Here is a 14611-nt window from a genome sequence, read left to right on the forward strand (position 1 = left end):
CACAACGCTCCCAGGTGTCGCAGACTGCTGAAGAAAAAAAAAAAAGGCCTGAGAGAGCCCATCTAGAAAATATTTTCTTCATACCCACAATCCTGAAACAGATGACGTTTGGAGAAGAAGAATGTGGGTCTGGCTTGTCAAAACAACGGCAGACAATAGACCGCCACCTCCACACGCACCGTCACTCTGAGTGACATATCATCAGCAGTGAAAGCAAGCAAGCAGGCAAACACGAGTTTACTGTTGAGAAAAATCTAATTTATGAGTTTGGTTCAGTCACAGGAGTGATTCAGTGATCATGAGAGGACGAGGAGGAACTCAGGAGCTGGTTGCTGTTTGCACAGCATCCACCCCTCTGCACTCAGGTCGTAGTCCTGTCGATGGCGAACAGGCACCACTACGAATCATAAAGGTGATAAGTGACAGACAGGATAACAGAAAGTGCGCTTATACTTTGGGTGCAGTATGGGTGGGGACTCTTTATCAACAGGAAAAGCTGTAAAACTTGCAGCAAGAAAAGTTCAAAATCTATCCACTCTAAAGTTGTCCAGTGGGCCGGATAGGAGTTTACTGAGCCGATTTAGGACCCAGGGCCTTATGTTTGACACCCTTAGCGTGGCCTGGGGAGAGCAGGCACGTGGCGGGACACATGACGACCACCGGCTAGTTGTTTTCATGCAGGCACACTGTTTTGTTTTTTAAAAAGGATAAAGGTCGTGCCGGATGTTTGCATCCTGACACACACCGCTGGATACGATCTAGAAAAGCGTACGCGTGAAAACAGCCTGCGTCTGCTGATAGAGTCCACAAAAGGAAGGCCAGTGAGTTATAATCAGTCATGTGCTTTAAAAAAAAAGTTAGACTTCCTGTTTACAAATAAACCAGCGGGTCTGACGACAGAATCTGGAATTTTATGGAACTTTATGATTACTGGAATACTTTTCTTTGTTTTTTTTATTAAACAACCCTGAAGATTCTGTTCATGCACAAAAGGAAGAAAAAAAAAAAAAGAACCCATGCAGCTGCAAAACCCTGATTCCTTGCACCACCTGAGGCTGATACAGAGAATGGTTGTAGAAAGGCTTTCAGTGATGCAACACATTCAAAAAGCTATTTCTTCTCCAGAAACATTGAGGCTGAGTAGACTGATGCACCTGTGAGTATTTGGGATTAAACAGACTGAATTTGAAGCTTTACATGTGGAGGCTGGAACCTGAAATGTGGCCAAAGGCAACACAAAAAGCCTTAAATTAAGATAATATTGTCACTCCTGTTTAGCAGTTATGAACATATAGTGCTGTATTTATTTACACTTAAGAGTTTGAATACAATCTATACACACTTCTTGTGTTTTGCACCTTTTTCCGTCTTTTAAACATGACCCATATTTCTAAATATTATATTCAAAGTGAAGCTTAACACTGAAACACCATGTCTACACTTTAGCCACGACTGTTTTACATTTTACTGATGAGGGAAGTGACTTTTTCGGCATTTCCTGTCATGGTCACTGGCTGCTAATCTGTCACAAGCACTAAATTGTGACACTCTCGTGTTGTGATCTGCGTGTGAGCTAACACAGCCTTCAGGGATCGAAGCTGTAAGTTATAACATCGACAATTCGCTTTGCTTCTCTTTTTCTTTCAATCACACAAGAAAAAAAAAAAATCAAGGGATGATTGAGTAAACGCCAGTGCAACTGGTTCCCACATGAGGATGACCCAATTAGCCCACAGTGAGACTTTGTACTTTGTGTTAGGGTTGAATGAGAGTGCCAGCTGCCTAGATCTCCTGGCATTGGCCGAGGCGGCTTGCCGGCATCAATAAATCAGTGGCCTATTAGCCCCTCGCAGTGCAGCCACTCAGACCGGCTGACAAAGTCAAATGACGAGCAATTAAATCACAGGTGAGAGGAAAGTGATTATAAAGCTGAGGAGCAAAGATCCGCCCCGAGAGAGTCCTTAAAGTGGGGAACCCGCGTCACTGCATCTGCAGGGGGCCGGCATCTTTTGCGCTTCCCCTTTCCGCCCTCAAGCAAAGAGTCATAACGAGCCATCAATCAATTACTCGCCGATGCAGCACAGAAGTCCTTTCTGCTTCTTGGTATCTACAGAAACATCTTCTTTTCCACAGTTCTGCCTTCAAACAAAGTGTTATTGATACAGTGTTGAAAGCACGCAAAGTCGGGCCTGGCAAGCACCAATCAGCTCTTCTGTGGAAAGCACGGCATTGATATGCTGATCGTGGTCTGGCTGCGTCCGCTGAAGGCCCAGCGCACAGCACCAAGAGGGAGAAAGAGAGGAAGCATCTTCTGCCTGCTAAACGAAACGGCCCTCGCTGAGCGACTCCCTTCCCCAACCCTCGGCCTCCCAAACAGCATGTGACTAAAAAGCGATGTTGGGCGATTTGATTCCCATGTCAGTCCCGGAGACATGTCATCTTATCGTGGTCACTTCACAACGGTCACAGAGAAAAGACAGTGCTCTCGGATATTTTTGTCTCTGGCGCGCTGTCGCACATTTCATGTCAGCATTAGTGCCGAGAATAACTCAAAGCCAGTGATGCTCAATCATGAGAAAATGACTGTGGAAAACCTCGGCAGGGCCAAATGAGAAGGGGCAGAGTAAATTCGGCAACACTTGTTTTCACTGGATTTAAAGTCTCACGGTTAAGAAGGAGGAGGAGGAGGAGGCATCCTTAGCATGGGAGTGGAGTGATTAATTTAAGTTATGGTACTATGATTATCTGACAGCAGTTATTTAGGTGTGGGTGGAGGAGAGACTCATGACAGGCCGTGGAGTAGGCTTTAGCTTCAACCATGTTCCCAGTGATTCTGACTCTGGCATGATATCAACAAGTGAAGCCTCTGGTCTTAAAACCTTCATTAAGGCACAGCTAAGAAGGACTGCATGTCTGTATTTAACAGCATGCTTTCCCAATCCTTTTGCAATGTTTCCTCCTTCTGATTTAACCTCTCAGCACACCCACCAGGGGACAAGAACCCAGAATGCTTTCACCAAGTCTGTCACTTTTCCCAAACAACAGAGCAGACACCAAACTGCTGTTATACCTTTTGAGCTTGTGGTCTAAATTAAAGACGGATGCCTCGGAGGCCGAGGCTGAAGCTGCTGCTGAGACCAGTCCGGCTATTCTGCTATAAAAAGGGTAAACAGCGATGGGATGGAGGAAGGAATGAAAACAGGAAACGTGCAGGCTGTGAATGCAGCAGCCCTGTTAACGCTGAGGTGAGGCAGAGGAGGCACGGTCACTGTGGCTGACGCTGTAGGGGTGGAGGTGAAGGAGAGAAGGGGGGGGGGTTGCAGGCACTCAGTCAGGCTTCCTGTCTTGGCACACCCTCCACTGCCCATTTCCTGCCTGCTGAAAAATGCCCCAATCCACAGCACCCCCGCCTTCAGCTAAAACCTTGCTCAGTCAAGCCAGACAGGGAGCAGCTGAGACCAAACACTTCGCTCTGTCTCCATTTCCTGCCAGATCCCCTCCAGGTGTCTTTGTGTGAATACACTCAGACCTTTAGGAACACGGATATTTAAAAATGGGCAGTCAGCGATCGCTAACAGATGACCTGAAATAACAATCTAAAAAGAAGATGCCATCTCTCCCCGCTTCATAGACCGTAATATTTAGACACAACTTATCAAGCACACACATCAGTTTGCAAACACCTGCACACTTACATGTGAAGTACGCACACTGTGAATAGCATTTTCTGCTCAGCTGATCAATAAAAGTCTGATATTCACTGAATGTGTTTTGTCTCCAGTTCAGTATATAAAAAATGCTTAAAGAACAAAATTTGTACGGTTTCTTATCTCTTTCTAAAAACCTTTGGAGTTTGCACATGGTGTCATACCTGGAGAATACGGTACTGTGCAAAAATGTTTAGCCAGGCCTCACCTCTTATTACATTTGGCTTCAAATAGCCAGACTTTAATGTCTTATTTTTTTAAAGATTACAGTAAACCCAAAAGTAAAGTCGTCAGCTGGAAAACGAAACCAGTGAGCTCAAAGACGTGAAGGGGAAGTGCAGATTTGGACACGAGCCTTTCTGTGTTTGTTCTTATGAAACCTCCCTTTTACATATACACACATGACTTAATCCAACTGTTTAGTCTAAAAACACAGATTACAGCAGTATGACACAGTGGTGTAAACATTTTTTTTTTGGACTATACCTCCGATGAGCATGGTTCCGGTGCACTCGGTATCTGACTTCAGGTTTCACACACTAAAAATATCCGCCTATTTCCTCGAAAATAAAACAACAGCCTTCATGGTTCAACGTGCACAAGTAAAAGTATACGCGGTGAAACTGAGAGCTCGCCTTACCGTGGTGCATTTCACACAAACAAGCAGCCTCCTCAGAGGTCACAACAGCATGAAATAACAGTTTTTATTTATTTTTTTTTTACAAATCCATTGAAAAAAAATTGGATAATAACTGGAAAAGTGTTTTTGGCCCAAACATTTTTCCAAGAGCGACTCCACCCGGCTGAAAAGGTCACCGGTCTGAACAGAGCCCTCTGTGTTGCTTGTTTCAGGACCATTTTATGTGTCGCGTCTGACGTGCAAATCTGCTCCCGTGTGAGCCTCCTCGCATCTCTCAAAATTCAGGCTTGCACTGATGCAAAGAGGGCAAAGTGAGAGTTTTTTTCTTATGTGCACGCAGGGAGCAAAAAAAAGGGAAATTACAAACCCATGCATGCTGCACAGGTGTCACTGCAGGCACTGAGGAAGCATTATCAACCCAGCGAGCTGAATCTGGAATGCAATGTACAATTTTATCATAGACTGAAGGTGAAACCAGCCACCAGCCCAGTAACAATGGCTGCCAGTCATGTGCAGGCCCCTGAGGCTGTAACTGGGAGCTTGTTTTCCACCTAATGCACCGAGTATCTCCTGTCCCATTAATAACAGGGCAATGGGTGATGCAGATAAGCCCAGCGGGATGTTGCAGTCTCATAAGAGCCCATTAAAAAGCATGCAAACATACAGCTCCGGGATGTTTGAAGCGTGCAACCTAACAGCAATGGGTTCGTCGCTGAGGGCAGAGGTGGAGGGTGGCAGCTGGTTAAAGTCACACGTAGGCCGAAGGCCGGGCTCCACCACAATTAAACTCTCAGCCCTTCATCCCCGTGGCAGGTTTTTGGTTTTCTGCAGCTCTGTGTGAAAAAGCCTCACAGCCTCGCCTCAACTTCCTGAAGGATGGTGACATCATAAAGACGCATCAGTAAAAGCCACATCTGTGCACCTCACCCCACCCCACCTCACAGCACGGCAGTAACTGAACATAAACAGGCGTCACAATCATCTTGCTTCCGTGGCTTCTTTTTTATTTTATCTAAAACGAACTGTTTCAGCTGATGCAACAATGGGGCAAACATTCAGCTGCACGTTAACACAAATTTTTTTTAATCGGCCAATCAAATGCCATGAACTCAGTGCGCTAAGGTATGTCGACATGTAGAGAAACTCAAGACGACATTCTGAAGTCCAAACTGAGCATCAAACTGAGAAAGAAAGGTCATTTGATTGACTTTAAACGTGCTGTGGTTGTTAGTCTGAGTATTTCAGAAAGTGCTGATCTTCTGGGATTTTCCTACACAACCATCTCTAAAGTCTGGGAAAAAAAGAGGAAGAAAATATCCAGAGAGAACAGATATCTGGGTAAAAATGACTTGTTGATGTCAAACAAGAAAGCCCGCAGTGCCTCGAGCTGATAGGAAGGCAACAGTAACTCTAACAACCACTTGTTACAACCGAGGTATGCAGAAGAGCATCTCTGAATGCACAACATTCAGATGCAGCAGAAGAGCACACCAGGTGTCACTGCTGTCAGCTAAAAACAGGAAGCTGTGGCCCGGACTCACCGGAAATGGACAATAGAAGGTTGGGAAAATGTGGCCTGATCTGATGAGTCTCTATTTCTGCTGAGAGATTCAGACGATGGTGTAAACAACATGAAACCATGGATCCATACTGCTTTGCATCAACTTTTCCGACTGCTGCTGGTGGTCTAATGATGTGGGTGGTAATTTCTTGGCACACTTTAGTACCAACTGAGCACCATGTCACCAAGCTCACATCATCTCAAACTGGTTTCTTGTACACGACAGCGAGTTCACTGTACTCGATTCATATCATGAATGTACAGCCTACAAATCCACAACAACTGTGTGATGCTATCGTGCCAACATGGAGGAAAATCTGAGGAATGTTTCCAGCACCTTGTTTAATCTATGTCATCACGAATTAAGGCAGTCCTGAAGGGGCTGGAGCCTATCCCAGCTGTCTTAGGGCGAGAGGCAGGGTACACCCTGGACAGGTCACCAGTCTGTCGCAGGGCTAACAGACTGGTCTATAACTCCATCAGAATTTTTTACCCTAATGTCAGAGCCTAAAATCCAATATCAGTGTTTAAGTTTAGGTTCTTGTACTCACCTCCACTGCACAGAGATGGGTTAAATCAAGCATGAACACCTCATCGAAATTACAACACAGCAGCCAAACATCAGCATCATGTCATCATCTCTAAACAACACAACCTGCATACCTTCAGCCACATTCCTCAGCATTTCATCTCTGCTGTGCATCACCAGATTACCGGTGATGCACAGTCTGCAAGACCCACCGCACAGTGGCAGAAACAACATGTAGAAAAGCCTTGATGGGAATACTTTCCCCAATTTTTCTAGAGGTTCAGCTAAAATAACCTGTTAAATGCAACTGAATGGTGATGCACTAGGAGGTTTTCCATCGCTACACCTACACCATGTCTACAAGTGACTGACTTCACGTGGGCGGCTGAGGTTTTTTCTTTCCCTTCCTCACAGCTGAGAGAGTGATTTTCCCGTTTCAGTTATGGACAGTCCATCAGGATCCGGTGCATCTTTACAGCATCTGCTCTTGCTGTGCTTTTCCTCCACAAACTTTTGAGAGTCTAACCTGGTTGAGGATTACTAGAGAGTGGGCTTTCTTATCAAACTCCCCCCACACCACACACACACACTTCTGTACAAAAGGCTAAAAGTGCAACCCTTCCATCCACGCTGGCTGTGAAAGGCTTCTTGTGCACCTGCTTCACCAGTCCAAGCTGCACGTCTTTTGCATCATCCCCATCGCTCTGAGTCAAAGGAAGATGAACAGGCAAATGTGGAATAAACTCCACATCAATCGCCAGTTTGGAAACATCACTGCTTGTGAAGAAGTTATACTTTAAATTCACCCTTAGAGCCCCGAGTCTCTTGAACCTGTGTTATAGAGCTTTAACTACACACTCAGACTCGCCTTGAGGTTTGTAAATAAGATCCTGTAATTGGCATTCATGGCACATTTAAACCACGCTTGCAGAACTTTTTCCACTAACCTGCAGCAAAAACAGTGCTCTGGTCAACACAGGAGACATTTCCAGGCCTCAGAAGCACACTATATTAAAGCCAAATGTGTGAATGGCTTCATTTACTTGCACTACAAATGTAAAGCCTCCAGAGAGTAGGCTGCATTAACACAATCGTGCGCTTTCTGACTCTTGGTTTCACCAGTTCCCCGACTAAATGCAGCTGTTCTTTCACTACAGCAGCTCGCAAACCCCTGGAATAAACCCACGGGAGACCTCCTAGCTTTCACAACAAAACCCAAACTTCCCACGGCCGCATTTAGCTGCCATGTAAACAGCAGACAGAGCAAGTCCCTGCTTGCACCGAGCCCAACTTGCATGTATTCACCCTGCTGAGTGTGGTGCGCTCAGGAGGGCTTCTTGGACACCACCCCCACCTCCACAAAAACATGCAAACCCGTGGATCTGTCGCTTTCTCCTTTTTTCTCTCTCTAAGTATCCGTCCTTAGCTCACATAAAGACAACCCGATCGGCTCTTCGGGACTTACGATTTTGCTCAGATCCATGATCGTCCTTCCAAGACGGCGAGCGGGGGATCCTCGGAGCTGCTGGCTCTCTCTAACGCGCAGTAATTAGTAACGGGAAAGCGACTGAGGCAACAAATGCATTTGGGAGGAGAAGAAGGGGGGAGGAGGTGGCGAGGGCCGTTAGCTCAACATGAGTCCCGATTTGGTATTAAAATGTTGCTCTATTCTTCCTTTGCTTCCTTCCTTCCGCGTCCAGTCTGCTTTTCTCCTGCGAGCCCTGCGCGATCTCTTATCGGCGAGGAGTTCCAGCATCCGACCCGGCGAGGAGCTCAAGCTGTCTGGGAGGAAAAACCCAGAGGATACCGCTAACGATAGGCGCTCATTTCACATTAAAAGGGGGAAAAGGAAAGACAATCACCCCGCTCGCATGAATCAGCCCGCGTAGGGGCAAACACCGAGACAGGAGGCTACCTTTATTTTGCAAATAGCCCGCTCTCCTGTTAGACAATAGTAGCATGGAGCCTGCAGAGTGGGATGGCTCAAACACGGAGGTTTTCAAACTGGGGTCCGGGGAACCGCCGGGGGTCCTAACAGGGAGAGAAAAAAAACGGGGTGGGGGTGGTTGGGGTTTGCAACTTCCACTGCTGCTCCATTCACTAGTAGAGGTAACAGATGATCACCTGATCTAAACTGCTACAGGAGCCAAAAGACCATCTACCCCTCCCCTACCTCCCCTAAAAAAATGAAATCATCTTCCTCACCGTGAAGATCAGAAAAAGCAGGAAAGAGAAGATGTGGGAACAACAACAGACACTTAGATAAAATGTAGCCAAAGATAAAATGTACAAAGAAAACTCATTAACTTAACTATGCTGACATTATACTGTAGAGCCCCTATATTTCCATCCTTCATATAAAGGAGTGAAGACTTTTTCACACTGCCTTAAAGCCTTATCCTCCACTTTGACTACAGTGATGATGAAGCCTGGAAAAAAAGCAACTTTCAAAAGGTGAAAAGTGGGGGAAAGGAGCTCAGCGTCCACCAGGAGATCAATCCTGGGCAACTGATGCCCCCATCTGGTGCCTCTGAGAGTCTTCAGTTATTCTGTGTCAGCCCGCAGGATTTGAGCTTCACAACAGCTTAAAGTTTCAGGCCTTTTTGACGCAAGAAATCTGGGAGAGTCGTCTATAACAGACCCTCCATAAGATACCATTTTAACATGACACAGCAGGTAAAATGCGGGTGTTACTAATCCCGTAAACTAAGCCTCTGTACTGAAACAGAAGCTTCATTAATTCAATCAGTAATTCATAAATCCTTTTCTTCATACCTTTGTTGTAACGAGTGGTTATCAGAGTTACTGTTGTCGTCCTATCAGCTCAAAGCAGTGTGGTCATTCTCCTCTGACCTCCAACATCAACAAGTCAATTTTTACCCAGAGAACTGACCAGCCCAGCCTGTCTGGCACCAACAACTATGCCACATTCAAAGTCACTTAAATCACCGGGATGATGCTCGGTTTGAATTTCAGCAGTTCGTCTCGACCATGTCTGCATGCCTAAATGCATTGTGTTGTGGCCACGTGATTGGCTCGTTATATAGTTTCATTAACGAGCTGTCGCACAGGTGCGCCTAATAAAGTGGCCAGTGAGTGTATACAAACAGCATATTTATTAACTTCAATTCACATTTTAAGGACCAAGTGTGGACTCAGCCACACATACAGAAGTGTCAGCCTGATGCCAATAAGTAGACTGTATAAAGTGGTCAGTGTGTGCGAATCTGTGCCCTTAGTTTCTTATCAATCGTGTGATACCATTATGCAGGCTTTGGGCTGGCTCATAATTCATTTTGTTTCACAATAACAACAACACAAAACATCCAGGCAGAGTGACAAAGACTCATCCTCAATGAAAAATAGCACAGTACAACCGCCAACATCAACGAGACAGTCTGGGATTACACGACAGAAGACTCGGAGACAGCCAGTGAGCCCACAGGATCCATTTTTAAAATCCAGGCCAGGCTTTCAATCACAGCTGACCAACCAGGGCCAGGCCAGGCCAGCCACAATAATCAATATGTTACTCATTAGACTATCGGGTGTGCGCATTAAACCTCCAGGCTCCCCAGCAGTCAGTCTAAAACAATGATGGCTATTTTCCACCGAGTCTCCTCACTTCCTGGTACGGCGTGGGCCCATCGCCGAGCATTTCTCACATACAGCAGTCCCACTCCGTCTCTGTCTTCATTTTGACTCAGCAACACTCATCTCTGTTTTATACAGTCTAACCAGCGTTAAAAGGACACATCTCCGAGTTTCAGTCATTGTTTAAATTTAGCCGTATGAAGCACGTAAAAGTGCTCAAGGTGTTTCGGCAGTTAAATCAGATGTGGGCTAGGATTGCTGAGTAAGTGCAGTTCAATACGGGCTGGCTGGGTTGTGCTGTCAGCATACATCATGTGCCATCTTTTTTCCTGTTCCAGTAAACCTCTCACAGTCCACATGAACCGTGATGTCACATTGCACCTTCCTGACTAAAGGTTAAGGACTAAGAAGAGCAAAGGCTCACCTAACCTGCTGATTATTTGTGTTAAACTTCCTACTCAGCAGCCATATGACATATTAGAAAACGTGTGTCATCTCTCTTTAAGCAGGTGTGGCTTGGAAAAGGTCGTTGCACCATGTCTGCAAAGCCAAAACACCGTCAGGGGTTAAAGTCCTCCAAATGTCTTTTGTTTGAACTCGAGTGTTATGACATGACACTTTTCCTGGAATATCTTTGTTTCTCGCAGTGGAAAAAAAAAGACATTAAAACACAGGAGTTTGTGGTGTGTTATCATGTGAATGCGCTAACATAAGGTGTTATTGACACAGGATAATTTGACTGGAGCCACTTCATCATGTCTATATGTTGTACATCAGTAACCTGGGATTTTGAAGCAGATGTTTGCAAATCGAATCAGAGGGGTTTGCCACGGAGCGAGATTATTGGGTTAGCGAGCTACGTTGAGCTTAAAGCCAGAGTTTTCGGTGTCACCGTGGCAACACGTGCTTGACCCCGGTCAGGAGCAGGTGGAGGAAATGATTCCTTCATTTACAGCTCTGTTTTAAGTGCTGGAACGCATTTTATACGTGCAACTTGTTAAGCTCAGCAAACTGTGCACAACATCGTCACTGGAGCGTGCATGCATTCAGCCGGTGATACAGAAAGTGCATAAATGTTTTTATACTCGAGTCCAATCTGCTGCCAGGTCTCTGCTACACTGCTGGAATTGCAGCTGCTTGAGCACAGATCAGAAAAACGTTCATGGTATTTCTCACCGAGAGCACCTGTTCAATCAATAAATTTCAGTTGACTTTGATCTGCCGACAAACCAAAGCGATTTCCACGGCTCCTTTATTTTGCTTCAGGCAGCAACCTTTCATGTTTCAAAGCATCCGGTTTAAAGTTTCAGAGCTTCGACGAGCAGCCACCACACTAGAAATAAACATCGGCACCGAGAGCGCACTCAGCAATAAAATAAATACATTAACTCAAGTTTAAATGCTTATTTTTACTGCTCTCAGTGTTAAATCCTGAGATTATTACCCCCCTCGTTTTATTTGAAACAGTGTGACATTTGACTGCTATAGTTATAGTATAGTTGATGTTCTTTAAAGATTTTATCTCCATCATCATCTGATAACGTCTCTGACTGGAGCAGGCAGCGCTCACAGGGACTCATTCGTGTAGAGGAAGAGTCATATGATGCATGAAATGCCCCTTGTTATGTGAGCGCTCGCCGAGAATGACGCAGAAAGTCCGGCTTAACAGAGAAAATTGATAAACACTGTCATCTTCCACCGGGGGTTTTAGGTTGGGTCAAGCCAGATAATGCCAAGAAAGCCCAGCTTTGATGAGCTTACTTCAGACTAGCAGGGAATTTTCAGCCTCAGATATTTATGTGTTGAGGAGACCTTTGTTATTGTGTCAGCAGTTAAAAAGAAAGCTTTCATTTTCATTCTGACATTTGGTATTCGTGGTGGCATGGTGACCATCAGGGCAGGACCTCTGGACTTATTATTATTATTATTATTATTATGAAAGCATTATATGATAATACTGTATTATTTGAAAGGAAGAAAATCTGACAATGACATAGTTTGTCACATGGAGTAAATGGAGTTGTACTCTTATAGTGCTTTTCTTCTCTGTTTGAGCACTCAAAGCGCTTTCTTACTACAAGCCTCATTCACCCACTCATACAACCATGCTTTTTCCTATTGCTAAGTGCTTTTAAGCTAACATTTACACACTCACACTCTGATGAATGCATCAGGTTCAGTATCTTGGCCAAGGATCCTTTGACGTGCAGACTAAGACTAGAGGAGCCTCCTTGCTCTACCTCTTACGCCACAGCCGACGATTAAAATACAGGTGGCTGAAGCAGCCCAATTTCCCTACCACGCTCTTCCACCAGTGATGCAGCGTCCAGTCTGACTTTTGACCTCTGCTGCAACTGAAACAAACAAGCACCCCGTCTCCACCTTGCTCCTTTCACTGTACCGTGCTCGTAAAACTCAGCAGGGAACTCCAAAACAACCTGTAACTCAGAGCCATTGTTATTGCCACCAGAAACTCCTCGGTGCACGTTGTTCCACTCACTAACCCGCCACTCACGTCCCGCTCCATTATTCCACGCAGCCAGCGCAATGAGGCCACAAACCACCACCCGCCGTTTCTGCTCCCTCAGCGCCTTTAATGGTCTTGCTTTCGTGCTCGTCTGCGTGTATGCCACATGCATGCGGATATCACTCGACAACTTCCTGCGCATTCTGAATCGCAGGATGTCAAAGAAGACGACGAGGACTCGAGACAATGAGCGGCGGAGGGGAGCAGAAGGAGGCAAAGACAAAAGACGAGGGAGAAAGAGGCAGGAAGACGGCGTGATTAAAAAAAAAAAAAAAGCCTGTCTACAGAAACCCCTGCTGATTCCTGCTTGTGCCCAAAGGCCGTGATCTTGCTCCTTGCCTGAATTCCAAAGCTGCCGTGACACCAAACGGAATTAAAAGATTGCGCAGGCCTGGGGGACAGGCCTTCTGCACTAAGAGCAGGTTATTTACTTCCTACAAATCAGCCCAAGGATTAATCAGACTCTAGTTAAACATCCAGCTTCTACTACTCCTCCAAAACACCAGGAACAGGACTGCAAACTCAACCAAAGCAACCTTAAAGCTGGCAGTTCAGTTTGATAGAAAATAAGGAGAACACCGACCCATTAACAGTCAAACAGTCAAAGCACTTTTATATCCAGATACAGAGCAGGAGTGCCCTCAGTACGGACAATTAAAGGGGAAGGATGAGGCAGACAGACAGTCTGATTTTAAGGCCTTCATTATGTAACATGCGTACAATGTGGTGTCACTCTGTGGCTCACTCTGCATATCCCAGCTGAGGAGCTGGTGCCCCAGAAATGTTCCTCAAGCACTAATTATGGTTCCTATTGGTCCATAGATTACTACCTACGCCAGCTTTCAAATGAAAAACCTCTCCCGTCCTCTGGGAGCTCAGGGACCGGGAGCTGGCATCTTGGACATTTCGGAGCCTGAAGATAAAAGATGATAAAAACTCCCGCTGGTGTTCATCGTGTTATTTACTCCTTTGTTTTCGCTGCAGCTTTGAGGCTACGATTCAACCCAAACCAAAACACAGAATGACGTTTCAGACGAACTCCCCCGGAGATTTAATCCGCCTAAACTCTAAATGAAAGACTCGGTCGCTGTTATGAGACTAAACATGTCATTAAAAGTGCTGAGTGCTATCAGGTTGCCCTGGTTCGTGCTTTTTATAACCCCGAGTGGACATGACAGAGGGGATTTTGCACACAACAGAAAGGATAGGGCAGGAAGTTCTCAGGATGAGCGTGGTTGGAAAACCACAGAAGACATTTGGGTAAAAAAAGAAAAAAGAAGTAAAAAGAAAAACAAACAGCTTTTAATTTACGCCTTGAACTTGTCTCAACTAACAGCAGATGATTCTGGAGTCATTTTTAAGTTGTTGTTTAACTCAGTGGGTCTGAGCCAGACTGGGCGGAGTGGGTGGAGTACTTCTCCAGTATAAAGAGGTTATATGGTTGGATAAACTCAACTAATCGAGGGAATAAAAAAGCCCCCAAAAGTTTTAATTTAATTAAAGAGCTGAGTGGACAAAAGGTTAAAAGTCAGTTAAAAGTAATGTGTAAGATGTAGAAAATGGACAGTTTTTGTCTTGTATACTGTATTTCCATGTATGTTTGCAGGTGTTTCATTAAATCCCTGCACCTATTTCCAATTTTCCTAGCAAAACATAAACAAACGAGAGGTGGACCGAGAGCTCTGCACACTGCTCTATAATACGGATGTTGAAATTGGTCTTCAAGGGAAAAATAAATAAATAGCATGTCAGCTGAACTAAGTGCATGAAAGGCTAAAACAGTATGCCGTGAGGGTAAATCAGATAAAGAAGCGTTGGGAATAATCTGGGAATGCCTGGATTCATTCATCTGCAAAAAAGCATTGAGGTTATGATTAGGGGTTATTATACTGAGTCATTTCTGACACTATACAGTCCAAACAAACCTGAACAGATCACTGATAACCAACACAAAAACAAGAAATTTAACAGAAATAATAAGATTTAGTTCCAAACAGTAGAAACAAATAACATTAAAAAAAGCTTTACATCTAAGGTGAGCTTGTTAATATGA

The 14611-nt window shown here is 45.0% G+C and overlaps 1 protein-coding gene across 5 annotated transcripts in view; it reads right to left on the reverse strand.

Annotated features, from left to right (window-relative positions):
* Positions 1 to 14611, reverse strand: part of hip1 (huntingtin interacting protein 1) — a 54601-nt gene that overhangs the window by 38002 nt on the left and 1988 nt on the right. For 2 of the 5 annotated variants that reach the window (XM_019367552.2, XM_025898127.1), the window contains exon 1: positions 12536 to 12715. The exons of 2 other annotated variants lie outside the window; for them this stretch is intronic. In XM_019367552.2, coding sequence (XP_019223097.1) covers positions 12536 to 12700 — 165 coding nt within the window. In that variant the 5' untranslated portion in view covers positions 12701 to 12715. Of the gene's footprint in view, positions 1 to 7902; positions 8400 to 12535; positions 12716 to 14611 lie in introns of those variants that run through there. One more of the 5 variants, XM_025898129.1, reaches the window with a different exon arrangement.

This window comes from Oreochromis niloticus, linkage group LG14, assembly GCF_001858045.2.
Source record: "Oreochromis niloticus isolate F11D_XX linkage group LG14, O_niloticus_UMD_NMBU, whole genome shotgun sequence".
NCBI lineage: Eukaryota > Metazoa > Chordata > Actinopteri > Cichliformes > Cichlidae > Oreochromis > Oreochromis niloticus.